Raw genomic sequence first — 14,178 nt, forward strand, 5'->3', positions numbered from 1 at the left:
TGACTCCTCATCGGTGCAGCCTATCATTGCCCATCAGTGACTCCTCATCAGCGCAGCCTGTCATTGCCCATCAGTGAAAGAGAAAAATTACTTATTTACAAAACTTTATAACAGAAACTAAGAAAATCTTTTTTTTTTTTCTTTCAAACGTTTTGGTCTTTTTTAGTTAAACTCTTAAATGCTCAGTGGTGATCAAATACCACCAAAAGAAAGCTCTCTTTGTCTCAAATGATAAAAATTTAGTTTGGGTACAGTGTTGCATGATCGCGCAATTGTCAAAGTAGGAGAGCGCTGAAAGCTGAAATTTGGTCGGGCATGAAAGGGGTAAAAGCGCCCAGTAGGCAAGTGGTTGGAAAAAAAAAAAAGCTGGTGTGCATGAAGCCTACTAGTACATGAAGAAAAAAAAGCCGGAAATGCCATTAGGCGCGTTTAAGAGTGTTCAGCATTTTCTTCTGCTGGGAAACCCCTCCCAAAACATTTTTTTCTGCTCCTAAACGCTGATGAAAAAAATCTTACAAAAGCTGCAAAAACGTGCAATTCTACTCCAAAATCGCTTGAAGACGTGTGGAGAGGCAGAGCTGACGTGTCCCCCTCTCCTCCAGTCACAGCTCATCACTTCCTGCAGCTGACTGTAACCCGACCGAGCTCAGCTTTACTTCACTTCCGAGCCTCGGCGCATGCGCTCTGCCTCCTCCTCTGCTCCTGTACGGCTGTGGGGGCGGCTCTGTGCGGACACTCCCCTTCTCCCCGGGCATCTCATTCATCTCTCCCGCATACATCCAATCCAGAGTGCGAGGACGGCGATCACCTTCCCGGGGAGCCACCATGGAGATCTCAGAGAGCAGGAACAAGAAGGTGAAGCTGACAGGGAAGCTGCAGAACTGGGTGAGTGTGGGGCACAGTGACAACGCTGGCAAAGTTCTCCTGAGGAGTCTGCGCTCTGATTCGTGGGAGAGGGGAGGTGACGTGTGGGCTATGATGTGTGGCAGACTGCCCGGGGAGCCCAGGAGAGGACCGCATCCTGCCGGCCTGGTGTATGGACCATCAGTGGGGGTCGGGGCCAGTGACCTGTGTACTCCGCTCCGGAAGATGGAGGTGACATTCCTCTCACCAACACTAGACTGGTTGCTATGGTAAAGGTCGTTTTGTACTCTGCACGGAGTACTGATTGTTACTGCTGTTTGCTCCTTGTGCCTCTTTTTCACATCAGTCTGAGATTCTTCTTTTCAGCTAGTAAAAGCATGTGGGATCATTGAACATGGGACATGTGTTGGGGCACCCAATGGAGGAGAGCGAGTACATGTGTCGGATCATTGAATGTGGGACATGTGTTGGGGAACCCAATGGGGGAGAGCGAGAACATGTGTCGGATCATTGAACGTGGGACGTGTGTTGTGGCACCCAATGGGGGAGAGCGAGTACATGTGTCGGATCATTGAACGTGGGACGTGTGTTGGGGAACCCAATGGAGGAGAGCGAGAACATGTGTCGGATCATTGAACGTGGGACGTGTGTTGGGGAACCCAATGGGGGAGAGCGAGTACATGTGTCGGATCATTGGACATGTGTTGTGGCACCCAATGGGGGAGAGCGAGTACATGTGTCGGATCATTGAACATGGGACATGTGTTGTGGCACCCAATGGAGGAGAGCGAGTACATGTGTCGGATCATTGAACGTGGGACGTGTGTTGGGGAACCCAATGGGGGAGAGCGAGTACATGTGTCGGATCACTGAACATGGGACGTGTGTTGGGGCACCCAATGGAGGAGAGCGAGTACATGTATCGGATCACTGAACGTGGGACGTGTGTTGGGGAACCCAATGGGGGAGAGCGAGAACATGTGTCGGATCACTGAACGTGGAACGTGTGTTGTGGCACCCAATGGAAGAGAGCGAGTACATGTGTCGGATCATTGAACGTGGGACGTGTGTTGTGGCACCCAATGGAGGAGAGCGAGTACATGTGTCGGATCATTGAACGTGGGACGTGTGTTGTGGCACCCAATGGAGGAGAGCGAGTACATGTGTCGGATCATTGAATGTGGGATATGTGTTGGGGCACCCAATGGGAGAGAGGAGAGCGAGTACGTGTGTGTTGGATCATTGAACATGGGACATGTGTTGGGGCACTGGAGAGCGAGTACATGTGTCGAATCATTGAACATGGGACATGTGTTGGGGCACCCAATGGAGGAGAGCGAGTACATGTGTGTCGGATCATTGAACATGGGACATGTGTTGGGGCACCCAATGGGGGAGAGTCAGTACAAGTGTCGGATCATTGAACATAGGACATGTGTTGGAATAGTGGCAGAGAGCAGAGTGAGTACATGTGTGGCGGATCATTGAACATGGGACATGTGTTGGGGCAGTGGCGGAGAGCAGAGTGAGTACATGTGTGACGGATCATTGAACATAGGACATGTGTTGGAATAGTAGTGGAGAGCAGAGCGAACACGTGTGCTGGTCTTATGAAGGAGAATGGTGCTGTGGCGTCATTACGGTAGGTGAGAGGGGTCCTGTGCACATTCGTGTAGTGGTGGATGTGTAGGCAGAGGCTGAAGTGTAGATTGGTGCAGTGGTGGAGAATAAAGTGATGTGCATCATTTCATTGGCGGAGAGTAGAGACATGCACAGTAGTGCAGTGGTGGAGATGTAAAGGTGCCCATGGAGTCACAGTGGCAGAGAGTGATCCAGGCATGTGCCTGGATCCATGGCAGAGTAAAGACATGCACAGTAGTGGAGATGTAAAGGTGCCCATGGAGTCAGTGGCAGAGAGTGAAGAAGCATGTGCCTGGATCCACGGCAGAGTAGAGACATGCACAGTAGTGCAGTGGCGGAGATGTAAAGGTACCCATGGAGTCAGTGGCAGAGAGTGAAGAAGCATGTGCCTGGTTCTGTGGCAGAGTAGAGACATGCTAATACAGTGGCAGAAGGTAAAGACTTGTGTGCTGGTGGAGAGTGCAGAATTGCATGCTGGTGGCGTGGTGAAGAGAGCAGAAGTGCACGCCAGTGGCGTGGAGGAGAATGCAGAAGTGCATGTGGTGTTTATCTAAAAAGAAGTCCATTCACTAAAAAATGCTTTATTTATGGAATGCATTAAATATTTGTTCTACGATAGTTAGCACTTCAATTTCGTGTTATTTTTGGCATTTGTTTTTTTCACATTTTCTTTTTTTTATATGTTACCACTGCACCAAAGGAAGAAAATGCACACAGAATTATTATGAAAGTGATATTAAAGGAAATGATTTAAAAAAGCAAACATGTTATACTTACCTGCTCTGTGCAGTGGTTTTGTACAGAGCAGCCCACATCCTCCTCTTGTTGGGTCTCCCGCTGGCTCTTCTGACCCCTCCATCCTGCCGAATACCCTCAGAGCAAGAAACGTGCTATGGGGGCACCCAAACAGGCTAGCTCCCGAGCCGCTGCTCTGCATGTCCATTCACACACAGAGCCACAACTCAGTGTTACGCCCTCTCTCTCCTCTTTGGCTCACTGGCTGTGATTGACAGCTGCGGTAGCCAATGGCTCTTGCTGCTTTCTCAGCCAGGAGGAGGAAGAGTTTCCTGAGAGCCGAGACTGTCGTGCACATCGCTGGATCGAGATGGGGCGCAGGTAAGTATTAGGGGGCGCTGCTGCACACAAAAGGTTTTTTCCCTTCAGGTATAGAATGCACAAAGGTAAAACAAACCTTGAACCTTTACAACCACTTGCAACATTCTAGTGTGCTTTAATTCCCTCAACCATCTCCCTCTGGTGAAATGTTACAATTTATTTTCTATCCTGAGCTCAGGGCAGAACATTTCCACACTGATACATTGTATACTTCAACTTACAGGCCAGTGCAGAGTTCCTGAAATTGTTATTTTGTACATTGCTAAAATACCGACTGTCTACTGCCAGGTGATAAATAACCAATGTGTTTGTTCTTTTTTTAACCACTTCCCAACCACGCTATAGCCAAAGAACGGCTCCAGTGCAGTTGTGTAATCAATGACATTGTGGAACGTCATTCCAGGATACTCCCCCCTGCGTGCCCATCAGTGCCGCCCACCTGTGCCCATCAGTGCAGCATCATCAATGCCGCCCATCAGTGCCTCCTATCAGTGCACATCAGTGCTGCCTATCCGTGCCCATCAGTGCTGCTCATCAGTGTAGCCTCATCAACGCACATCAGTGAAGGAGAAAAATGACCTGTTTGCAGAATTTTATAAGAAACAAAGCATTTTTTTTTTTTTCACAATTTTTGCTCTTTTTTTTTTTTTATAGCGCAAAAAATAAAACTCACAATGGCAAGTAAATACCACCAAAAGAAAGCTCTATTTGTGTAAAAAAACCTAACCATTTCATATGGGTTGAATTGACCCCAGTGAATTGGTTCCTTGAGTGAATTGACCCCAGTGGAGCAATGGTACTGCATGGGGGGAAAAGAGCTGTGGCACAGTGCAAGTACAGGTACTGGTCACCTCACGGCTCCTCCTGCTTCCTTCCTCAAAGGAGAAGATTCCTGGCTGACCTTCCCCTACAGTGGCTGCCCATCCTTGGCTTCATCACCGGAGTGGAGCTCAGCATGTTAATCTGCCAGTCTCCAGTCTGTTTACATCATGTGGTTGGGCACAAACGGGGGCACAAGAAATTTGCACTGCACCTGCGCAGAGGGAATGGGGGGGGGGCTTTGATAATTTACCAGTCTATAACGCGTCCCAGGTGAGAAATATAGATGAGGTGACGAGTAAGGCTCCAGGTACACAGGACACTTCTGAATGGTGGAAACTGACAGCCGGAGAACATAGGTTAAAAAATGTCTGTTTAGCCGCGTTTGCATACCGCATTTATGAGCATTTGCGTTTTAGAAGCGTTTTTTTAAAGATAGCCTCCGGAGACCTTCCAAAATGCCCAGAATGCACTGAAAAACAGTCAAAAATGAACTATTTCAGACATTTTGAGAGAAATGGAGAGAGCAGAAGCAGAGAGCAGTATTTGTTGAGGTTAGCTGTGTGGTGTTGTGTTTTTTTTTTTTTTTTTTTTTTTTTTTTTTTTTTTTTTTTTTTTTTGTGGTGTTTGGATGTGTTCCAGCTCATTTCTGTGCAGAAATTATTGCAGTAGTGTCTAACATATTTTCTTTCATGCGAAACCTCAAAGTATGGTGTACCAGGTCCATTTGAGTACCGAGAAAATGCTTTGCATGCATTTTTCATGATGAAAAAAGGCTCTGGACAGCATCTGGAAATGGAAGAGTTAAAAAAAAATTTCAAACACTTATAAACGCGGTTAGCCGCATTTACAAGCATTTGGCATTTGAAACGCTGATAAAATCTACTCCTGAATGCAAAACATTAGGGAGAGTTCAGGGGCTGCTGAAAAAAACGCTGAACAGCCCCTAAAAGTGAGTTTATCAGCTGCAGTGTACATGAACCCTAACTCATGTGCAGTAATGCCAGCAATAGTGACTGGTCTTCAGGGCTACCATCACGCATGCACGGGATCTCGCTGCCATGTTAATGCCAATGTTGCACATGTACAGGAATGATCATCCCGCACATTGCAAAAATTAATTCCACACGTGTGGCCAAAAGATACTGCGCTTGTGTCGGTGAATAATTAATACTGTACATGCATGGGGTATGGCTCCATAGGCATCGGCGGGAGGGAGGGGACAACCCTTTCCACCACCTGTAAAAGTAATCCAGTAGCTGATTAGCCCCTAGGATCCCTTTTACACCGTAGAGCAGCACCAGCTCTAAAAACAATACCAGGGTTATGCCTGACAGCTGCAGCCATAACCCCGGTATAACCACGTACATTTTTCAGCTGCTCCTAGGGGCGTCTGGCATTTTGTTTTTTTTTCTTCCTCTAAACACCCCTGCATGTTATCTGACGTGTCCACGCACAGATAGGCTTTTAGAGGAGTTTGGAGTCAGAGGTAAAACACTGCTAGTTCACCCAGGAGCAGCTGAGTTTTGGCAGAAAAAAAAAAAGCTAGATGCTTGTAAACATGCTTAAACACGTGTTAACGCTGGGCGGGTTAATTCATTTCAGTGGCCTGATTAAATAATTATTCTGGCCATTGAATTGAATTAACGGCCAAACGCTTGATGCGGCTAAACGCGGTTAACACTGGTGTCAAGTGTTTTTTATGCCAAAATGCCGCTGATAGGAAGATGTTTATGAGAGACTTAGAAACATCCAGTGTGCATGAGGCCTAAATGTACTTTTCACATTACATGGCTAGATACTTTCTGGACAGACCTCGCAGTGCGATTTATTAGAAAAATCCCTTTGGCAGGATTCACTTTTTTGAGAATGTTGCCGTTTTTTTTTTTTTTTTTGTTTATTTTTTTTTTTTTTATCTGTCAGTCAACAAAGTGGTTCCTCTGTATACTCCCCCTTGTGCTGGCAATTGCTTTCTATGGGGTGATAGATGTACTGTGGCTTTGCTTCAGCATTTAGGGGAGCCATTGTAGAACAAAGCCATGGTCAAAAACACGTTTACATATACCCTAACATAGGTATATTGCCTTAAAATAGGACTATAGGCAAAACTTTTGTTTCCTTTTGGATAGAGCAGTGGTCTCCAAACTATGGCCCAGGGGCCGGATTTGGCCCTTGGCTTGCCTTTACCTGGCTCTTGGGGCACCATTCCACCAACTGACCCCATCTATGGGGCGCTATTCCACCAACTGACCCCATCTATGGGGCGCTATTCCACCAACTGACCCCATCTATGGGGCGCTATTCCACCAACTGACCCCATCTATGGGGCGCTATTCCACCAACTGACCCCATCTATGGGGCGCTATTCCACCAACTGACCCCATCTATGGGGCGCTATTCCACCAACTGACCCCATCTATGGGGCGCTATTCCACCAACTGACCCCATCTATGGGGCACTATTCCACCAACTGACCCCATCTATGGGGCACTACTATTCCAATAACTGACCCCATCTGTGGGGCATTATTCCACCAATTGGCCCCTTCTATGGGGCACTACTCCTCCCACTGACACCATCTATGGGGCATTATTCCTCCCACTGACCCCATCAATGCGGCATTATTCCTCCCACTGACCCCATCTATGGGGCACTATTCCACCAACTGAACCCATCTATGGGGCACTATTCCACCAACTGACCTCATCTATGGGGCACTATTCCTCCCACTGCCACCATCTATGGGGCACTATTCCTCCCACTGCCACCATCTATGGGGCACTATTCCTCCCACTGCCACCATCTATGGGGCACTATTCCTCCCACTGCCACCATCTATGGGGCACTATTCCTCCCACTGCCAACATCTATGGGGCACTATTCCTCCCACTGCTCCCATCCTATGGGGCACTATTCCTCCCACTGCCCCCATCCTATGGGGCACTATTCCTCCCACTGCCAACATCTATGGGGCTCTATTCCTCCCACTGCCAACATCTATGGGGCTCTATTCCTCCCACTGCCCCCATCTATGGGGCTCTATTCCTCCCACTGCCCCCATCTATGGGGCACTATTCCTCCCACTGCCCCCATCTATGGGGCACTATTCCTCCCACTGCTCCCATCTATGGGGCACTATTCCTCCCACTGCCCCCATCTATGGGGCACTATTCCTCCCACTGCCCCCATCTATGGGGCACTATTCCTCCCACTGCCCCCATCTATGGGGCACTATTCTTCCCATTAACACCAATGAAAGTGCATTGCTTATGTCCACTAATGTTGGGGCATTTGTTACTCCCACTGGCCACAGTCTGAAGGACAGTAAACAACCCTTTGTACTGAAAGTTTGGAGACCCCTGGGATAGAGTAAGGGAGCATTCTACCCTGTCAAAGTTTTTTTCCCATTGGGGAGATTTCCCTTCACTTCCTGTCCCATAGCCAAAGCAGAAAGTAAGTGGAAATACATGCAAGTTATTGGAATCCATTGGGTGGGCCCCCAAGTCACCAGAACTAGTGTTCTGTTTGGGCGATTTCCCCTCTATTACTTTTCTGGGGACAACCCAAAATTTGGGATTTTCCTTTACTTTCACATTCAATGATAATGGTAAACAGGACAAATGTAGAGGGTGAATCTCCATAACAGGGGCACAGACAACAATAAAATCCTAATAGGTGTCCTATTCCATTTCTACTCTGTCCAAAAAAAAGTTTGCCTTTAGTTACACTTTAACTTTTTTTTAATTGAATGCTTTGGTTCATTTTATTTAGGCTTTGTGTACGTGAGGAAACTTTTGGTTCCAATTGAATTTTACTGAAAAGTGTTTCAGAACACAAAACATAGCGACTCTACATTGCAGAGGTCAGAACAGTCCAATTTACAATAAAGCGAGCGATTCCAGGAGATGGTAATGCCACCTGTTTGTAAAACATACAGAGCGCAAATCATAAACCCATGTAGAAAAGGCCACTTAACACATCAAAGAGAAAAACAAGAATATAAGTGTGGGTGTGCTGCATCTATTAAAACTCACAGGGTGAGCCTGTGCTAGGGATTTCAAAGTGTACCCTATTTGTCTTCTAAACCTTTTTTTGCTGAAGGAGCTGTATTCTGTTAACCCCTTCAGGACCAAGGTCAATGCAAACCAAGCCCTGGTTCACACTGGTGCGACTTCAGGTGCGATATGCGATTTCCAAATCACTCCTGAAGTTGCATCTAATGTATTTCTATGGCACTGTCTTTTTCAGCGCAATTTCAAAAATAGTTCCTGCACTACTTTTTTCTGATTTCATTGCAACTTGCATTGACTTCATTTAAATGAAGTCGCAAGCCGCAGTGAAATTGGAGGTACAAATCGCACTTATCAGCGGCTTTGAAATTGCGGTACTTCAAGTGAAGTCACATTCAGCGTGAACCAGGGCTAACTCCCAAACCCAATTTTGCAACTTTGACATGTGTTAGCATAACTGTACATATCATCACAACAATTAATTAATTTAATTGCGGGCCGCATCAGTATTATGGTTGCCTTGAAAGGGCAAATTGTACCTGTAGGACTACATGTCCAGCCCCCACTTACATCAGATATCAAAAGCCCCACCACCATCTGAAGCCAAGAGTCCCCCAACATCCCCTACATCACAGTGCACCCCCCCTTACCTTGTGCTGCTGCCAGAGAGAAGCTGGGGGCTAGGCTGAGAAGCAGAAATTGCAGGGTCTGGAGTCGGGCTGGAGTTGGAGTCTGCTGAATGCGGAGAGCAGGGGAGGTGGAGATGAGGGGGTGCTGAGGCTGCAGAGAAGTGCAGGAGCTGGGTGGGGGGCAGAGATGAGCTTCTGCAAGGAGAAGTGCAGGATCTCTGCTGCCCACTGTTGAGAAGAGGGTGGAGGGTGCTGCAGGAGAATCATAAGGGCCACATGAAATGGCCTGGTGGGCTGCATTTAGCCCGCAGGCCTTGTGATTCAGTGTATCCAGGGGGATTATACCATTTTTTTTTTTTTTATTTTTTTTTATTTTTTTTTTTTTTTTCAGGAGAGGTTGGATTTCATTTGGTTGTAAATATTAATGGATATCTCTTGATTTTGTTTTATGTATAAAAATCTAACCCCAAATAGTAAAAAAGTAAGTTTTTTAAAAATATTTAGCTGTATGTTTTTATGCCATTACTATGACTCGCCACCAAAGAACCTGCTAAATAAATTCTCCTACTTCTGATGATCACAGCGATACCACATTTGCGTGCTTTATTTGTTCTTTGCACCTATAGTAAACAATAGTGTGTTTTTTTTTGATCTACCTAAACACACTGACTTTAACATTGAAATTAATGGACACTGCCACTAAAGCTTCAGCTCTGATCTAGTGTTATCTTTACATTGTTTCTTTTGTATAGACTAGTGGAAAAGATACAATGTATCACATTGTGCTGAAGGTGCACTTGCTCATGCACTCCCAAACACAGGAATACATAGAGTCGGTATAGAAAAGAATCACCCCCTTTAAGCACTAGTCTACAGGGCACTTATACCCCCTTCCTGCCCAGGTCAGCTTTCAGTGCTGTCACACTTTGAATGACAATTGCGTGGTCATGCAACACTGTACTCATATGAAATTTTTATCATTTTTTTGAGACAGAGCTTTCTTTTGGTGGTATTTAATAACCTCTGGGTTTTTTATTTTTTGCTAAACAAACCAAAAACAACTAAAAATTTTGAAAAAAAAAAGTTTTTTTCTTATAACATTTTGTAAATAAGTGATTTTTCTCCTTCACTGATGTGTGCAATGAGGCTGCAGTGATGGGCACTGATGGGCACCGATAGGTGGCATTGATGGGCACTGATAAGGAGGCGCTAGTAGGTGGCACTGATGGCCATTGACAGGCATCACTGATGGGCACTGAGAGGCAGCACTCATGTCTGGCACTGTTAGGCAGCACTGATGGGCATTTATAGGTGGCACTGACTGGCACTGATAGGTGGCACTGACTGGCACTGATAGGTGGCACTGAAAGGCAGCTCAGATGGGCACTGATATGGGGCATTGATATGCACTGGTAGGCACTGATATGTGGCATTGATGAGGCACTGATGGGCACTGGCAGGCAGCATTGATGGACACTGACAGGTGGCACTGCTGGGGTACACTAATCATCAGGGCACACTGATCATCAGTGCCCTGATGATCAGTGCCCATGTCCCCTCTGAGGAATGCCAATTACCGGCTCTCCTCTCCTCTTGAGCTGTCAGTGTGACAGCTCGTGAGGAGAGAAATGCCGATAACCGGCATTTCTCTATTTACATGTGATCGCCACCGATCGCCGCGCTGCACGCCCCTGGAGCCGCGCATGCGCGGTTAGAGTGGGACGACATCATATGACGTCCTCCCAGAACGAGAGAACTGCCTTGCGCCCATCATTACACTATATGGCGGGCAGGAGGCGGTTAAAATAATCACATTTTGTTGTTTTGCTGCTTGAAATGAACACAGACACATTTATTGTTTTATCCAGCTGTATTTAGCAACTTGTAACATCCAAGTGAAAGATATAACGCCAACACGTCAGAAAAAAATAAAAGCAAATTCAAAAACAGAATCATTGAGTTGGAAAAAGGATCACCCCCTTGTACCAGGATTTTGTTGAACCACCTTTTGCTTTACTTTACTTACAGCCTTTAGTCTGTTGGGATATGTCTCTACTAACTTTTGCACATCTAGACTTTGCAATATTTGCCCACTCTTCTTTGCAGAACTGCTCATGTTCAGTTAAATTTGATGGTGACCATTTGCGGACTGCAGTCTTCAAATCATTTTACAGAATTTCAGTGGGGTTTAAAGTGCTACTAAACCCACAACAGTAAAATCAGTCTGTATATGCAGTAAAGCATGCTTGTTATACTCACTGTGGAACCTAAGGGGTTAATCCTCTGCATTGTGGAAAAGGCTGTTTGATCCTGACTTCTCTGATCCTCCCCTTCTTCCAGTGTCCCCCTCGTATCTCCTGATAAGATATATCGTCACTCTGCACATCCTCAGTTTGGTGTGAATTGCTAGAGATATTTTTTTTTTCTCTTGGGAGAGTGCATGTGATCAGCACAGGGCCAATAAGCAATGTCCAGACAGAGGTCAGGGGTTCTGCATCCTCCTAGAGCAGAATTTAAACTCCTCCTACAAGCTTTAACATGTGCTTGGCTGGACACTGATAGAAGTCACTAATTGCTGATGAGAAAAGGTATTTAGCAGTTTATATTTAATAAAATAATTTCACTTCCATGTTGTATATACTGTGGGAGACCAGATATAGTGAATGCAGGGTCCTGGGTTAGTGGGCTCTGACTAGGCCATTCAACGACATTCACCTTTTTCTCCTTCAACCACTATGTGGTCATTTTTTGCTGTGTGCTTTGGGTCATTATCATATTGGAAGGTAAACCTTCTTCCCATTGACAACTTTCTGGCAGAAGGCAGCAGATTGTCCTCAAGAATTTTATAGTATTTGCCCCATCCATTTTTCTTTCTATCCTGACAAGTGTTCTAGTCCTTTCTGCAGAGAAACACCCCATAACAGGATATTGCCACATGTATGCTTTACTGTAGGAATGGTGTTATTTGGATGGTGAGCTATATGGGATTTCTGCCAGACATATTGTTTAGTGTTGAGGCCAATAATTCAGTTATTGAAATATTCAAATCAGTATTTCAATTTTAGTCTCATCTGACCATAACACCTTTTTCCATGTGGCCTCAGAATCCTCAAGGTGCATTTGGCAAAGCTCAGTTGTGACTACATGTAGTCTTTCTTGCGGAGTGGCTTTTTTCTTGTAACCCTCCCATACAAGCCACACTTGTGGAGAATTTGTGATATTGTTGTCACCTTTGTCATAAATTCCTGCATCTGCTTCAGAGTTGCTGTAGGTCTCTTGGTAGCTTCTCTGACCAGTTTCCTCCTGGCTCTTTCATCCAGTTTGGAGTGATGTTCTGATCCAGGGTCTGTGTTGTACCAAATACTTTCCATTTCTTAATAATAGACTTCACTGTGCTTCTAGGCATTGATAAAGCCTTTGAATTTTTTTTGTATCCATCTCCTGACTTGTGCTTGTCTACAACTTTATCCAGGAGATCTTTTGACAGTGCCTTGCCACCCATAGTTGATTGTTTGCTTCAGTTGCACTACCGGGGACTGATATGCTCCAGGAAAGCTCTTTTCATGCTGAGCTAATCAAAATGACCACAGCTGATCACAGTTGAAAGTCAAATGGCTGTGTGTGCCATTGAGAAGGTCATTAGTTACACCTGATTACGTTTACAAGTAATGTTTTAGGAGAGAGGTGATCCTTTTTGAAACTCGGTGATTCTGTTTTTGAAATTTTTTGGATAGAGCAAAAACTGTGTCTTTATTTCAGGCTGCAAAGCAACAAAATGTGTGTGTGTGTGTGTGTGTGTGTGTGTGTGTGTGTGTGTGTGTGTGTGTGTGTAGATTCTTTTCTATACCCACTGTATATGTAGTACCCATGAATAAAGCCCGCTTCTTGGACACCACCTATATTTGTTACGCAGTCATACAGGGGTTAATGAGGGGGTTGGGAATCACAGAAACAACATTGACATATAGAGAAAAGAAGTTAAAAAGTCTAATAGTAGGGGAAGGATCTACCAGCCATTGGGAGAGGGTAGGTCCCTCAACCAATGTATAGGCAGCACAGTGGCTAAATGGTTAGCACTTCCACCTGGCAGTACTAGGGTCGTTGGTTCGATTCCCAGCCACGGCACCTCCTGCCTGGAGTTTGCATGTTCTCCCTGTGCCTGCGTGGGTTTCCTCTGGGTACTCTGGCTTCCTCCCACACTCCAAAGACATGCCAGTAGGTTAATTGGATTCTGTCTAAATTGGCCCTAGTATGTGTATGTATGAATGTGAGTTAGGGACCATAGATTGTACACCCCTTGAGGGTTAGGGACTGATGTGAATGTAAAATATATATGTAAAGTGCTGCATAAATTGACGGCGCTATATAAGTACCTGAAATAATTAAATAGTAGTGGTCATAGACCTTACTGAAGTTTGAGGTAGCAGCAAACACATATAAATAGAACATGTGCGATCCATATGTTTGCAACTGGTATGATAAAATGTCAATCGCTGCAGGGACACAAGTGTTTCCTGTGCACCATTCACACTGCAACGCTGCCTAGCACTGCACCAAAATGCAGACATGCTGCATTTTATGGCATCGCACTGCGATGTTGTGCAGTGCATCGTGCTGCCTGACTTTGCAGTGAATGAGGTGTATGTTTTGTAAATTTCAGATAAAGCTTCTACAAACCAAAAAAAAAGGGAGCTGTTTGATGTGCTGAATTACTCACCACACTGCCCCCTAGTGCAACCGGAAACGGTGAATCGCTCCAGCTGCTGTGCATTGTGGTGTGAATTCATTATTATTATACAGGATTTATATAGCGCCAACAGTTTGCCCAGCGCTTTACAATATAAAGGGAGACGATACAGCAATTATACAGTTCAATACAAGAGGGATAGGAGGGCCCTGCTCCTTGGAGCTTACAATCTAGGAGATCATATCCTTACACTTTTGTACACATATATGTCCTTAGTAGTGGTCTGTGATCTGTAAAAACAGCCCAACTCCAGGATCCTGCTAAGTTTGCACTTTTGTGATGCTCTCTCTAGGCTCTATTAAAACGTTTAAACATTGTACGGTACAATGACTTACTTTTCTTGTAATTCCAG

The 14,178-nt window shown here is 45.4% G+C and overlaps 1 protein-coding gene across 3 annotated transcripts in view; it reads left to right on the forward strand.

The window, feature by feature from the left end:
• The first annotated feature begins 671 nt into the window (after nucleotides 1-671).
• PAPSS1 (3'-phosphoadenosine 5'-phosphosulfate synthase 1) overlaps nucleotides 672-14,178 on the forward strand; it is a 152,900-nt gene continuing 139,393 nt past the window's right edge. The window contains exon 1 of one of the 3 annotated variants that reach the window (XM_089680495.1): nucleotides 672-885. In XM_089680495.1, coding sequence (XP_089536621.1) covers nucleotides 826-885 — 60 coding nt within the window. In that variant the 5' untranslated portion in view covers nucleotides 672-825. Of the gene's footprint in view, nucleotides 886-992; nucleotides 1,134-14,178 lie in introns of those variants that run through there. The other 2 variants (XM_089680497.1, XM_089680496.1) reach the window with 2 other exon arrangements.

The sequence above is a fragment of the Staurois parvus genome, unplaced genomic scaffold (assembly GCF_062004578.1).
Source record: "Staurois parvus isolate SC_StPar_1 unplaced genomic scaffold, SC_StPar_1.0 ptg000244l, whole genome shotgun sequence".
Lineage (NCBI taxonomy): Eukaryota > Metazoa > Chordata > Amphibia > Anura > Ranidae > Staurois > Staurois parvus.